Here is a 15,021-nt window from a genome sequence, read left to right as displayed (position 1 = left end):
AGGAAAGAAAACCAGGGCTGGATTTGGACTCCAGGGCCAGATCTGAGTATCCATGAAGTAGGGTGTAAAGTGAAGGGGGAAAAAGGGGGGGGGGGGGATCAGCCTCTGCCTCTCCCTTTCTCCCTCAGAGCACAGTTATGTAACACTTCCTGTCTGACCTGCTTTTCTTTCCCAACTTCCTGTGATGGAAGGAATTTTACATCTTCACTGTACCACGTCTACGAGTGCAGTGAGTCAGAGGAGCACTGCAGTCAAACACTCCCATAAAGGCTCTTAGGTGTGGGGCTGCCCCATGCTGGCTCTGAACAGCTTTCACTCCTGCCTGGTCTTCAGCAAATCTCACGCAGGGCATTAGCGGCAGTGAGCATGACGCTAAGCTCCGCTCCCTCTTCATCAAAAAACGCCCTGAATCGGCCTCAACGCTGACCCCAGCAGAGCTTTCACACCAGGGCACAGGACCCAGCAGCTGTATAACCCAGCAGAGCTTTCACACCAGGGCACAGGACCCAGCAGTTATATAACCCAGGCCTCTTTAAACGCATCCAACAACAGCCCAACATTAACAAGAGAAACTCTTCCGCTGCATCCGACAAAAATCAGGACTGTTATCACAGAGTCAGTTATCACAGCTGTCCCACTGAATGAATGCTGGCTGTAAAAGAGTAAATCAGAGCAAGATAACTGCAAGCATAAGGACAGTGCTTCTCCCTGGGGTGTGTGTCTGTCTGTGTGTCACTGAGTACATGAGCGAGTGTACCTGAGAATATGAGCGAGCGTGTGTGTGTGTGTGTGTGAGAATGTGCGTGTGTGTGTGAGAATGTGCGTGTTTGTGTGTGAGTGTGTGTGTGTGTGTGTGTGTGTGTGTGCGTGTGTGTGTGTGTGTGTGTGAGCGCATAAGTGCGTCTGTGTGGGTGTGTATGAGTACGCGAGTGTACCTGAGAATATGAGCGAGCGTGTGTGTGTGTGTGTGTGTGTGTGTGTGTGCGTGTGTGTGAATGTGCGCTGTAGGCAGGCAGTGTTACTTACACAGAGACCCATTTAAAGTGAGCTGTCCGTCAGCGGCCGTCAGGTGATTGACATTAACGCTCCCGCAGTAGCGCTGGTGGGCTGCAGTGGAAAGGCAGACAGGCAGTGAGCTTCACCTCTCCGCCCCCAGAGCCCGACGGTCCCGCCCTTCACCCCCCCCCCCCCCACACCCAACACCGGCACCCGGCCAGCCGGCATTTGCATGTCACCACGGTGACGGGGACCTCATTTGCATACGAGGGATCCGAGGAAAAGGAAGCGCATCGACCGAACCGAAAACAAACACAGACGCCGGGAGGAGGAGCGAGCATCGAGGAGACGAGAGCGAAACCGCGGCGACGTGGCGGGAAACGCGGGCGCTACGGGAGCGGCGAGCGGCGGGCTCAGGGGCGAGTATCCGGCTGCGAGAGAGAGAGGGAGCGGGAGGACAGGGTGTGTGTGTGTGCCTGTGCCACACCTGGCATACACACACACACACACAGGGCCTCACCCACTTCCCTCAGCCGGAGCTCAGGCTCCTCTCACACGACACACCGTCCAATCATCTCTCACGCAGGCATGTCAATCGGGGTGAGAAGTGGAGGCCTGCGATGAGGAAAGCTGTTAGTACTGCACAATGGCAGGACTGAAGGTTAGTGCGCGTTTGGTGAAGGGAGAGTCTTCACCCGCCAGAATGCGGAGCCCGTGCGGTCAGTGTGGGACCCCAGCCCTGAGAGAGCAGAGGGGAGAGACCGGGGCGGGCGGGCGTGGCAAGTACCTCGGTCACTGACATCACTTCCTGTCTGGTGCATCTTCAGAAGGACACTGCGCACTAACGAGGTGGCAAAGGCAGCGATGGAGGAAGCAGCCCTCCTGCTGAAGCACAGGCAGGACTCTGAGAGGGACGCCAGCACACCTGACGAGACACACAGCAGGGCGGGGCTCAGTCAGACCACAGCAGGGCGGGGCGGGGCTCAGTCAGACACACAGCAGGGCGGGGCTCAGTCAGACCACAGCAGGGCGGGGCTCAGTCAGACACACAGCAGGGCGGGGCTCAGTCAGACACACAGCAGGGCGGGGCTCAGTCAGACACACAGCAGGGCGGGGCTCAGTCAGACACACAGCAGGCGGCGGGGCTCAGTCAGACCAAGCAGGCAGGGCGGGGCTCAGTCAGACACACAGCAGGGCGGGGCTGAGTCAGACACACAGCAGGGCGGGGCTCAGTCAGACACACAGCAGGGCGGGCGGGCTCAGTCAGACACACAGCAGGGCGGGGCTCAGTCACACACACAGCAGGGCGGGGCGGGGCTCAGTCAGACACACAGCAGGGCGGGGCTCAGTCAGACACACAGCAGGGCGGGGCTCAGTCAGACACACAGCAGGGCGGGGCTCAGTCAGACACACAGCAGGGCGGGGCTCAGTCAGACACACAGCAGGGCGGGGCTCAGTCACACACACAGCAGGGCGGGGCTCAGTCAGACACACAGCAGGGCGGGGCTCAGACAGACACACAGCAGGACGGGGCTCAGTCAGACACACAGCAGGGCGGGGCTCAGTCACACACACAGCAGGGCGGGGCTCAGACAGACACACAGCAGGGCGGGCTCAGACAGACACACAGCAGAACGGGCAGTCAGACACACAGCAGGGCGGGCTCAGTCAGACCACGCAGGACGGGGCTAGTCACGACACACACATGCGGGTGCATCATTCAGAAGAACACAGCGCTCAGCAACACACACGGCGGGCTCAGTCAACGACACAGGCGGGGCTCAGTCAGACACACAGCAGCAGGCTCAGATCAGACACACAGCAGGGCGGCAGCACACAGAGCACACGCAGGCGGGGCTCAGTCAGACACACAGCAGGGCGGGGCTCAGTCAGACACACAGAGGCGGGCTCAGTCAGACCACAGCAGGGCGGGGCTCAGTCAGACACACAGCAGGGCGGGGCTCAGTCCCAAACAGCGTCACAAAACAGCAGCGGGTCAGACAGACACCGAGAGGGCTCAGTCAGACACACAGCAGGGCGGGGCTCAGTCAGACACACAGCAGGACGCGGGCTAGTCAGACACACAGCAGGGCGGGGCTCAGTCAGACAACAGCAGGGCGGGGCTCAGTCAGACACACAGCAGGGCGGGGCTCAGTCAGAACACCAGGCAGGCGGGGCGGGGCTCAGTCAGCACACAGCAGCGGGGGGCTCAGTCAACACACAGCAGGGCGTGGCGGGCTCAGTCAGACACACAGCAGGGCGGGGCTCAGTCAGACACACAGCAGGGCCACACAGGGGCGGCTCAGTCGAGACACACAGCAGGGCGGGCTCAGTCAGACACACAGCAGGGCGGGGCTCAGTCAACACACAGCAGGGCGGGGCTCAGTCACACGCAGCCTAAGACAAAGCAGGGCGGGCTCAGTCAGACACACAGCAGGGCGGGCTCAGTCACAGACACACAGCAGGGCGGGGCTCAGTCAGACACACAGCAGGGCGGGGCTCAGTCACACACACAGCAGGGCGGGGCGGGGCTCAGTCAGACACACAGCAGGGCGGGGCTCAGACAGACACACAGCAGGACGGGGCTCAGTCAGACACACAGCAGGGCGGGGCTCAGTCAGACACACAGCAGGACGGGGCTTAGTCAGACACACAGCAGGGCGGGGCTCAGTCAGACGACACAGCAGGCGGCCAGTCACACCGCGGGGGGGCTCAGTCAGACACACAGCAGGGCGGGCGGCTCAGTCAGACACAGCAGGGCGGGGCTCAGTCAACACACAGCAGGGCGGGGCTCAGTCAGACACACAGCAGGGCGGGGCGGGCTCAGTCAGACACACAGCAGGGCGGGGCTCAGTACAACACACAGCAGGGCGGGGCTCAGTCAGACACACAGCAGGCGGGCGGGGCTCAGTCAGACACACAGCAGGCGGGGCTCAGTCAGACACACAGCAGGGCGGGGCTCAGTCAACCACAGCAGGGCGGGGCTCAGTCAGACACACAGCAGGGCGGGGCTCAGTCAGACACACAGCAGGGCGGGGCTCAGTCAGACAACAGCAGGGCGGGGCTCAGTCAGACACACAGCAGGCGGGGCTCAGTCAGACACACAGCAGGGCGGGGCTCAGTCAAGACAGCAGGGCGGGCTCAGTCAGACACACAGCAGGGCGGGGCTCAGTCAGAACACAGCAGGGCGGGGCTCAGTCAACACACAGCAGGCGGGCGGGGCTCAGTCAGACACACAGCAGGGGCGGGGCTCAGTCAGACACACAGCAGGGGGCGGGGCTCAGTCAGACCACAGCAGGGCGGGGCTCAGTCAGACACACAGCAGGGCGGGGCTCAGTCAGACACACAGCAGGGCGGGGCTCAGTCAGACACACAGCAGGGCGGGCTCAGTCAGACACACAGCAGGGGCGGGCTCAGTCAGACACACAGCAGGGCGGGCTCAGTCAACACACAGCAGGGCGGGGCTAGTCAGACACACAGCAGGGCGGGGCTCAGTCAGACAACAGCAGGGCGGGGCTCAGTCAGACACACAGCAGGGCGGGGCTCAGTCACACACACAGCAGGGCGGGGCGGGGCTCAGTCAGACCACAGAAACACGCGCGCACACACACACATGCACGCCTCACACAATCCAGAAACATGCACGCACGCACGCAAGCAAGCACGCAGACACACCTCAGACAATACAGAAACACACACACATATGCTCAGGTCAGTACACACACACACACACACACACACACACACACACACACACACACACACACGCTCAGGTCAGTACACACACACACACACACACACACACACACACACGCGCTCAGGTCAGTACACACAGACGCACAGTCAGTTTGACAGAGCTGAGAGAAGACGCGCCCGTGTGTCAGCAGGATAATCAGGGCAGCCATGCTGATTCCCCCCGGCCCCTTAGGGCCAAAGCAGCTTCCCCACCGTGAGCTGCCCTGTGATTGAGCCGCTTGCAAATCGCCTGCCACCACAGATTAGACAAGGACACCGAGCAGGGCATTGTGGGCCGCCAGCGACTGCATAAACGTGTGCCGTCAGAGAGACAGACAGACAGACAGACCGCCCCTCCCCAGAGACCGTTCACAGTGTTAGGTGCACCCTAAGAAAAGAGACGGGTAAAATGGCCGCCGGGGAGTGAACCCAAGGTGGTGAAGTCAGAGCCCGAACGCCGTGCTGTGGTTAGCCCCCTCGCGTGCCGTTAGCGTGCTTTCAGATCCCGGCTTTGTGAAGGCCGTCCGACGGGACGGTGACAGAGGGAGGGGGCGGAGATTAGTCAGGCCCCTCCCACACGGATACCTCTGCTCTCCTTCAGCCTCTGTATCGGAATGCTGCGCGCCAGCAGGGTCGCCACGGAAACCAGGCAGACCAGCGCACTCCTGCTGTAGAGCAGGAAGCGGTTTGTCGCCGACGCCAGGAGACCTATCGACAGACCGACATCCCCCGACCCCGACACGGGTAAACCAGAGAACACTGAGGCTCCGCCCCCTTCACAAACACACAGTACTCCATATTTGCCACACAATCCCCCAAGTGGTTTATGGAAAACAAAATTTTTTTAAAAACATCACCGAACAATGAAGCTACTCTCATAAAAAAAGTTTAGTCCTTTAACAAACACACACAGTAATCCATATTTGCCAAAAAAAAAAAAAACAATAATTAAAACAAATAAAATCACAGAACAGAGGATACTCTCCAAAACATCCTGGCTCTTCACACCACTCCACATTGAGAACGTGCTGGAGAGCCCTGTGCTAATGAACAGGTCATGTGACAGGGAAGATGAACAGCAGAGGTGGCATTAAACAGGGCGGGGCCTCACCCGTCTTGTGCTTGCGGCTTTTGTCACGGGAGTAGATGGTGGTGGAGGAGGCCGCGGCGGCGGCGGCGGCGGCGGCGGAGGCGGAGTCTGTGTGGGCGGAGCGCGACACTGCGGTGCATGAGGAGGAGGAGGAGGAGTTGTTTCTGGAGGAAGAGTAGGCGGTGAGGGCGTCCTTCCTCTCCGAGTGCACGCTGCAGTCCCCGCAGATGTAGCCGTTGAGCACGGAGGTCTGAGTCTGAGCCGAGTTTGTGTCCCCATTAACCAGCGCCACACTGCGGTCCGCAGCGGACACCATCTAACACACACACAGGCACACACACACATGCACACACACACACACACACACACATCGACACACACACACAGCACACACACATACACACACACACACACACACACACACACACACACACACACACACAACACCAGGCGATACACACACACACATACACACACACACCACACACACACACAGGCACACACGCAGCGTACACACACACACACACACACACACACACACACACAGGCACGCACACACACACACACCACACACACACACACACACACACACGCACAACCACACAGCACAACACACACACACACAGGCACACACGCACAGAGACAGACAGAAACACGTACACATGCACAACAACATAGCCACACACAGACAAAAAACAAAAAATATGAATCTTCTACGATCAATAATAAACCTGGATTTGGTCATTTAACACAATTTACAGGTGATTTATAATCAGCAAAGGAAAATATGTTTTCGCTGTTGCCTGTGAAAACCTCTCACAGGTAACAGACGTTTCTGTTTAAAGGGCGTGTCAGTCATGCAGGACTGATTACAAACAGCAGCCTGACTAAAAGCGCTGTGTAACTACATGGGCCAAACACACATAAATGTTACATTCAGAAGAATCGGTTAATTACCTCTGAGATCGGTTTCCTCATCCAAGCCTATATTTCAGGAGAACAGGAGGGGAAACAGAGGAGACATAAGACCCAGCGCTGCACACTGACTGACCTACTGACTCACTGATTTGACGACACTACGACACTACTGTCAAATCATAATCTAGCTGATACCTAGACCACACAGACTGATTGGACTGATTATGCACATTCCAGAAGGACAGGCCAATCACGGCCTTCAGGGGCAGGGCAGTTCACTTCACCCCATTTCACCCTAACGCATTCGCCTCAGTCACACATCCAGCCAAATTACCAAAAAAATCAAACATTTAAGGCATTGAGCAACTACTGCAGGTCTCCAGCTTCCCCCCTTTGAAAGCACAGTCCAAATGAACTTTGACCTTACAGGCAAATACATCATAAAACCAGGAAGAATGCACTGTTTTCAATGCACAGCTGTTCACAGTGAATGATAATGAGGAAAACCTCTTGTGCTGTATGGAAACTGATTATGAACAGACCTGCAGAACCTGCTAGTACTTGGGCTGTAAGTGGATGAGAGGAAGGGGTGGGAGGGGCCTGTAAATTGGGGGGGAGGGGCCTGCTAGTAGCTGAAAGGGAGGGGCCAGTAAGTTGAGGGGGAGTGGCCTAGTAGTTGAGAGGAAGGGGCCAGTAAGTTGAGGGGAGGGGCCTGCTAGTAGAGAGAGGGAGGGCCTGTAAGTTGAGGGGGAGGGGCCAGAAGCTGAAAGGGAGGGGCCAGTAAGTTGAGGGGGAGTGGCCTGCTAGTAGTTGAGAGGGAGGGGCCAGTCAGTTGAGGGGGAGGGGCCTGCTAGTAGTTGAAAGGGAGGGGTCAGTAAGTTTAGGGGGAGTGGCCTGCTAGTAGTTGGGAGGGAGGGAGGGATGGTTGGGGCCTGTAATTTGGGGTCGGGGAGGCTGCACGACTGACCCCAGAAGCTGTCGACCAGCGTGCGCTCCTGAATGCACGACTCGTCCAGCATGGTGGAGAGCAGTGAGGAGTCACTGGCAGCGCAGCTGTGCAGGCTGGTGTGGGCCAGCAGGGCGGCGCCAGACTGAGACTTGCGCGGGGTGTGCAGTAGCGACTGGGAGCTGGACAGTGACTGGTGCTGCCTCCTGCTCTTCAGCGTCCTGAGAGGGAGAGAGGGGAGGGGTCAGACCATCTGCACAGTGCTCAGGAAACACTGCTGTTCACACTGCACCTCAGTTCAGCTTCAGCTAAAAACACTGCTGTTCACACTGCACCTCAGTTCAGCTTCAGCTAAAAACACTGCTATTCAAACTGCATCTCAGTTCTGCGTAAACACCTGACTAGTTTTCAACTAGATTTGGACCCAGGATTCACGAGGGCCCTCCGCCAGTCACCTATCCATCTTTTTTCAGCCGGTGCCGTGCGGAACAGCGCCCCCCCCCCCCCCCACACGTGCAAGTGCCCACTTCTCCTGTAAATCTCACACTATCCCAACAACTGCACTAACATCGTTTCCACGGCCGACAGCACAGTGTTAAACAGAAACGAACTCGCTGCAATTAACAACCTCCCAAAGTGGGACATTTTTCACTTAAACATTCTGCTTATTTTGTGATGCAGTGGGTTTGTTCCGTCCTGCACTGCGTCACACAGCTATCACATTGCACACAGCTGGGCACACTATGCTGTGCACTTGCTGCTACTCAATCTCCCATAATCCTCTGTGAGCTCGGGTTTCATGCCAATTACAGTGCTAAACAGTAAAGCACAGACTTAACCCCTCACCTGAGAGAAAAGGAGAGAAAGAGGGGGGGAGAGAAAGAGAGAACAGCTCTCTCCCTCCATTAACCACTTAATTGCTCACCTGGAGTCCCTGCGACTGGCCGAACTGGAAGCGTAGGTGACGCTGTGGTTGAGGGAGGAGTCCAGCAGGCTGTCGTCGCCATAGTGACCGCCCGTGGTGTGCAGCCGCAGGCTCCGGCGGGACATTTTGGGGGGGTCGAACGCGGCGGCGGCGGCGGCCCGCTTCTCCTTCTGGAGCTTGGAGGGCAAGGATGTGTAGCTGGAGCTGGAGGGGAGGAGGGGGGCGGAGCAGGGGGGAAACGGGTCAGAGCGGGCCTGGGACAGCCAGCGAGGGAACTGACCTGAAAGAGTAAAAAATGTGGGAACGGGGCACACAGGGCTGTACCGCCGAATCCAAAGCTACCGCACGGTCGCGTCGGCACCCCTAACACCGGCTCTAACGTCTGTGAAGTGTTCAGCAAATCGCCAGCTTCAAAATCGCACCCCGCCGCCCGTGCGCGGAGTTTACATAACACGCACACGCCAACGGCCGTGCAGATCGGACGGGCACTGGCTGTGCCCTCAGAGGGCGTGTTTCCGGAACACGCGGGAGTGACTACGGCAACGGCAGCCCCGCTGCTATATTTACCGCGCTGGCACAGCTCAGGAAACGACTACTCATACAGCCGCAGCGCTGAGAACAGGAAGAACAGGGGCTGTTTGGGAGGCCTGACCAGGGAACAGGAACACAGAACAGAGGGAGAGAGAGAGGGAGTTGCAGAGAGGGTGAGAGATAGGGAGGGAGAGAGAGAGGGAGAGAGAGAGAGAGGGAGAGAGAGAAAGAGGGAGAGAGGAGCATAAATGAGCTAATGCAGTAATCCACACGACTCTAAACCCAAGAGAGACAGATGGAAATAGATGCAGTGAGTTAGGTAGGGCTACAGAGGGAGATAACTCTGTGACTGTAACTCCTATCTCTTCTGGTTCTATCTAAGAGGAACAAGTCTACATACACTGAGTATCCTGCCACGCTGTTTTTCCATATGTCGTGGTTGGAGTAAGACCAGACCCCAAACAGTTAAACTGGAAAGTAAAAATAACCCACCCTCACCAATTCAGACCATAACATTTACTGCCATAACGCTACCCTGGAACAATCCCAGAATTCCACTATCGGGGTTCTCACAAATGTGCCCACCGTCCACTCCCACAGCCACTGTGCACCCTGGCCCCGCCCCCGGGCACACCCCCCACCCCACCCACACAGAAATATTCCAGAAGTCCGAATACCCTCACAGTAATAATCTGAACTCTGACCCTGTTGTATACACACACACACACACACACACACACACGCACGCACGCACACACGCAGGCACGCACGCACACACGCAGGCACACAAGCACACACACTTACACAAGCTTGAAGCAGTCTCCCTGAAATTCACGATATTCTAACGAGTCACTAAAAACAGACAAAAGAAGCGAAGTAAAGGTGTTCTACGCACAGAACAGTCCAGCCCCAGCTCTCCAGAACACTGCCCTCCTCATTAATCATCCCAGGGCAAATCCCCAGCACCACGCCAGGGCAAATCCAGCAGGTGAGCGCCACAGATCACCTTAACTTCGCTTACTGCAGTGTGCTTACTTCCTACAGGAGAGGGAGGATCAACAGCTGTCCCTCCCTCTCTCTCAAACGCACAAAAACGCACGCACACAAACAGGAACTATGTGCACTTTGTACCAGAGCAAACGAAGTAACCTCTGTGAGCAATGACAAACCAAAACAGAAACAGAGAGAGAGAAACAGAGGGGAAGAGCAAAGACATAGGGAGGGAACAGATGAAGACAGACAGACTGACAGACAGACACAGAGGGAGGGAGACAGACAGACAGACAGACACACACACACACACACACACACACACACACACAGACAGACAGACAGACAGACAGGGTGTCAGCCGTACAGACCTGTCCTCAGACGCCCCGCAGTGTGTATAGGGTGGCCCTGCAGCCGGGTGGTTGGACCCCACTGCTCTGCTCGACCATCTGGTCTCACTCCCTGCTGCTTAATCCTCCGGGATTACCGTCTCCACCCAGAGCCAATTAAATTCTTTTCCCAGCATTCCTCTGCTCCACCCATCCCCACCCGCTAACCCAGCGCCACGAGTCCCCAAGACTGTCCCGCTAAAGCCGCGCCTCAGGGTCCTGACACGGGGAGCCCTGTGACAGCAGGGCCGAGTTGGGGAGCCCTGTGACAGCAGGGCCGAGTTTGGCACTGGAGCTCAACGCTGGTCCAGATGGAGTCTCGTCCTCAGACAGACAGAGTGACACGCAGCCAGAGAGGCGCGTGGAAACGGCGCGTTACAGCGCATCAGCAGAGCCTCTTCAGCCCAGAGTTCATTAGCGCAAGGCATAGTGCCGCAGGTGCGCCCACACTCACACACACGCACGCGCACACACTCACACACACACGCCCACACACACACGCGCGCACACACACATACACACACGCAGGCGCACACACGCATGCACGCACTCACACACACACTCACTCACACACACACACTCACTCACACACTCACGCGCGCACACATTCACACACACACGACCACACAAGCCCCACACCACACTCACCAACTTCCACCACACTCAACTCACACACTCACACTCACGCACGCACGTGAAACTGAAAGAGGGAAAGGCAGCAGGACTGGACTGCCTCAGACAGAGGAGCTGCTGCCGTTCCCAGAACCAAAGTCACTGGCTCATTTGCCTGCATGGAACATGTAAATTCAGCAATGTATTCAAAGGAAACTTTGAGTGCAAACACACACACACACAAATTCTAATTTTGAAATTTACATCCTAACTGCTCGTTAACCCATCATGCAACACTCCCACACTCCAGCAACAAACTGCCAGGGAGCACGGATATCTGCTCACGTTCACACACTTTGAGCTCTGCTGTTAAGTAGCCTTGAACTACGCTAATCTCCCTCGGTATGTTCTGCTCTCCAATCTGCACATACGCCCTCCTGCGAAAACTGCAAAAATAGCTCAGCCTCTACCTAACTCCTCAGCAGCAAACCTGAAGACACACAGAGACAATGTGCACCATGTTCTCCTGTTTCCATTACACAACACACGTCTCACACCAACATAGTCCCTCCCACTCACGCACAACAAAGCCAGTTCTTCTACAAACATGCTTCCAAATCCACTCCAAACCTACTGGACCACATCCTTCTACACCCACTCCAAACCCACTGGACCTCATCCTTCCACATCCACTCCAAACCTACTGTCCCTCTACACCCACTCCAAACCTACTGGACCACATCCTTCTATACCCACTCCAAACTTACTGTCCTTCTACACCCACTCCAAACCTACTGGAGCATGTCCTTCTACACCCACCCAAAACCTACTGGAGCACGTCCATCTACATCCACTCCAAACCTACTGGAGCACGCCCTTCTACACCCACTCCAAACCTACTGGAGCACGTCCTTCTACACCCACTCCAAACCTACTGGAACACGCCCTTCTACACCCACTCCAAACCTACTGGAGCACGTCCTTCTACACCCACTCCAAACCTACTGGAGCATGTCCTTCTACACCCACTCTAAACCTACTGGAGCACATCCTACACCCACTCTAAACCTACTGGAGCACGCCCTTCTACACCCACTCTAAACCTACTGGAGCACGCCCTTCTACACCCACTCTAAACCTACTGGAGCACGCCCTTCTACACACACTCTAAACCTACTGGAGCACCCCCTTCTACACCCACTCTAAACCTACTGGAGCACGCCCTACACCCACTCTAAACCTACTGGAGCACGCCCTTCTACACCCACTCTAAACCTACTGGAGCATGTCCTTCTACACCCACTCTAAACCTACTGGAGCACGCCCTTCTACACCCGTTCCAAACCTACTGGTCCTACTGGTCTGATCCTCACTCCTCAGCTCCACCCATCGAAGGATGCAAAGAACGCACTGACGGAAGAATCAAGGAAATGCAGATCAGGCAAATGAAATATCCTTGTTCAGTCAAATGCCAGTTTGAAAATATACTTCTGCAAAGGTTACACTCAGGTGTTTCCTTGCGCAAGCATCCTTTGGGAGCCTCCTAGCTCCTCGCTCCTTCAAGGAGGATTTAACTAGTTGGGATGTCCTTAAAGATGGTGGACCTTGGGTCAGGCGAGGACTGAGAAGACAAGGACGGATAAAACAAGCGACTGGAAGGAGTCTCCATTGGGCTCTGTGAGATCTGTTTCCCCCTGCAGTTAAAAAAAACACTCACCCAAACAGCTTTTATTTTACCACAGTTTCATTAACTTTACTTTCTTGGGGCTCTGCCCAGATGCAGCTCTATTGATAACCAAAACAACTTTTACAAGAATTTTTTTTTTTTTTTTGCGCTTTTTAATCACAAAATGTGATGAAGTGGGCCATGTTAATTTGATGTAATTAAGAGCCCAAAGGACTCTTCACAAACTCTAAACGTCTGCATGCAGAGCTGAAGCAACTTCAACACCACTGGAGCAGAAGCAACTTCAACACCACTGGAGCAGCCCCACACTGCACCACATGTGCAGTGTGGGGCTCACACCGCACATGAACATGCACGCATGCACGCACGCACGCACACACAGTCGCACAAAGACAGAAAGGAACAACACAGGGGCTGGACTCTACACACCATCCAGCCCTGTCATCCTTCACTCATCGGCTCTGACTGCCGTGCCTGTAAATGACTAAACTGAACAAACTCAAGATGACAAATTCATTCGCTGCAAAGCAAATACACGTAAAAAAGGTTTCTGTGGACACTGAGCAGCAGCAGGGTCCCTGCCCCCGCACTGTATAAGGTCCTCTGTGTGCTCATGGACGGGAGAACACCAATCATGTCAGGCAGCAGCTGCTCAGTACACAGGGCCCTCCTCAGCTTCACCTGCATGGTTTCAGAGGGGGAAGAGCTCAGTGGAGCTCAACGATCTCTGCTATCCCTCAGACGATATCTCCATTTTCCCCCTTCTACCTGCCCCGTTTTCTCCATTCCTCTAAAACCCACCTCCCTTTCTCCTGCGGCCTGCCGGGTGAGCAGGGGGTTGCCGTAGAAACCGCCCCAGCGCCGCCCTACGGGCGGATGTGAGGGAGCGGCGGGCCGGCGCAGAGAGAGCGGCGGTGTGCGTGGGAACAGAGCCGGCCCACACGGACCGGCGGGCGGGCGAGCGGGCGAGCGGTATCTCCGCTTATCGCCACCTCCAAAAGAACAGCAGTTCTGCTTTCGGTCAGATGAGACGCTGCTCGTATCTCTGAACCCCTTATCAGCCCTGTGACACCCATAAACCAGCCGCACCCCGTTCTCCTCACTGATACTCAGAGCTGACTTCCTCCCCGTCAGGATGGAGTATTACCAGAGAGAAGGCAGACAGTCCCTGTGTGTGTGTGTGTGTGTGTGTGTGTGTGTGTGTCTGGGGTGGGGGGGTATGTCTGCTCTTCAGTGACACACACACAAGTTCCTCATAGCAGCCAGTGCAGCGAGAGGCCATCTTATGTGTCACACCCCTGAAAGTGCTATTTAGGACAGTGTTTCTCAACCCTGGTCCTGGGGACCCACTGCCCTGCATGTTTAAGATGTCTCCCTGCGCCAACACGCCTGATTCAGATGAATGGGTCGTTATCAGGCTTCTGCAGAGCTTGATGACAACCCATTCGTTTGAATCAGGTGCGTTGGAGCAGGGAAACCTCTAGAACATGCAGGGCAGTGGGGCCTCAGGACCAGGGTTGAGAAACACTGATTTAACTCATTGCAGCGATCCTCCCTCTGTGGCCACGCCCCTCATGCTTCACTGTGGAGGCCTGCTCTAACCCGCTGCATCGGCCACTGCTGCAGCTAGCAGCTCCATTACGACTTCGGACCAGATGCCCAATGACCCCATTAACCAGTCCAACAGGAGCAATCAAGCAGCCATTACCTCCCTGTAATCTCTTAAATGACTGTAAGCTTAGGGTTGTAACTAGGTAGCTGTTTCGTAGGTGACTTAGTTAATGCACCCGTCTTAACTATTGCTTGTATTTTTCCACAGACTGCGTTGTTGCTGTTCTCGTTTGTGTTAGTGTTAATCAGTTTAACCTTCAGGGTCCAAGTTGAACTATGCGGTTGTTCCCTGCACTTGGACTGGTACTTCTTCTCTAGGGTTTTCGTCATACTTGTTCCTGGTTATGGTTATACACTTTGTTGTACGTCGCTCTGGATAAGAGCGTCTGCCAAATGCCTGTAATGTAATGTAATGCTCTGTATTACAAATAGAGAAGCAGTGCAGAAATTAATTAGTCTGGTCTGGTGCCAGATTTTGAATTCCACAGCTGGCAGTTACCCACAGCATCACCACCCCTGTGAGCAACAAACATTAATTAACATGGGCAATCTGATATTATAAACATGTATAAACTCTGTAGAGTCCCAAAC

At 55.6% G+C, this 15,021-nt stretch overlaps 1 protein-coding gene across 1 annotated transcript in view; it reads right to left on the bottom strand.

Annotated features, from left to right (window-relative positions):
* Positions 1–15,021, bottom strand: part of LOC135248591 (SUN domain-containing protein 1-like) — a 36,141-nt gene that overhangs the window by 12,032 nt on the left and 9,088 nt on the right. The window contains exons 4-11 of the mRNA XM_064323399.1: positions 8,611–8,814; positions 7,707–7,906; positions 6,779–6,805; positions 6,539–6,552; positions 5,843–6,137; positions 5,317–5,439; positions 1,784–1,921; positions 1,027–1,107 (exon numbers count right to left, since the gene is read on the bottom strand). Of these exons, the coding sequence (XP_064179469.1) occupies positions 1,027–1,107; positions 1,784–1,921; positions 5,317–5,439; positions 5,843–6,137; positions 6,539–6,552; positions 6,779–6,805; positions 7,707–7,906; positions 8,611–8,814 (1,082 nt within the window). The remainder of the gene's footprint in view (positions 1–1,026; positions 1,108–1,783; positions 1,922–5,316; positions 5,440–5,842; positions 6,138–6,538; positions 6,553–6,778; positions 6,806–7,706; positions 7,907–8,610; positions 8,815–15,021) is intronic.

This window comes from Anguilla rostrata, chromosome 2 (assembly GCF_018555375.3).
Source record: "Anguilla rostrata isolate EN2019 chromosome 2, ASM1855537v3, whole genome shotgun sequence".
Lineage (NCBI taxonomy): Eukaryota > Metazoa > Chordata > Actinopteri > Anguilliformes > Anguillidae > Anguilla > Anguilla rostrata.
This window is presented reverse-complemented; position numbering and strand designations above follow the sequence as displayed.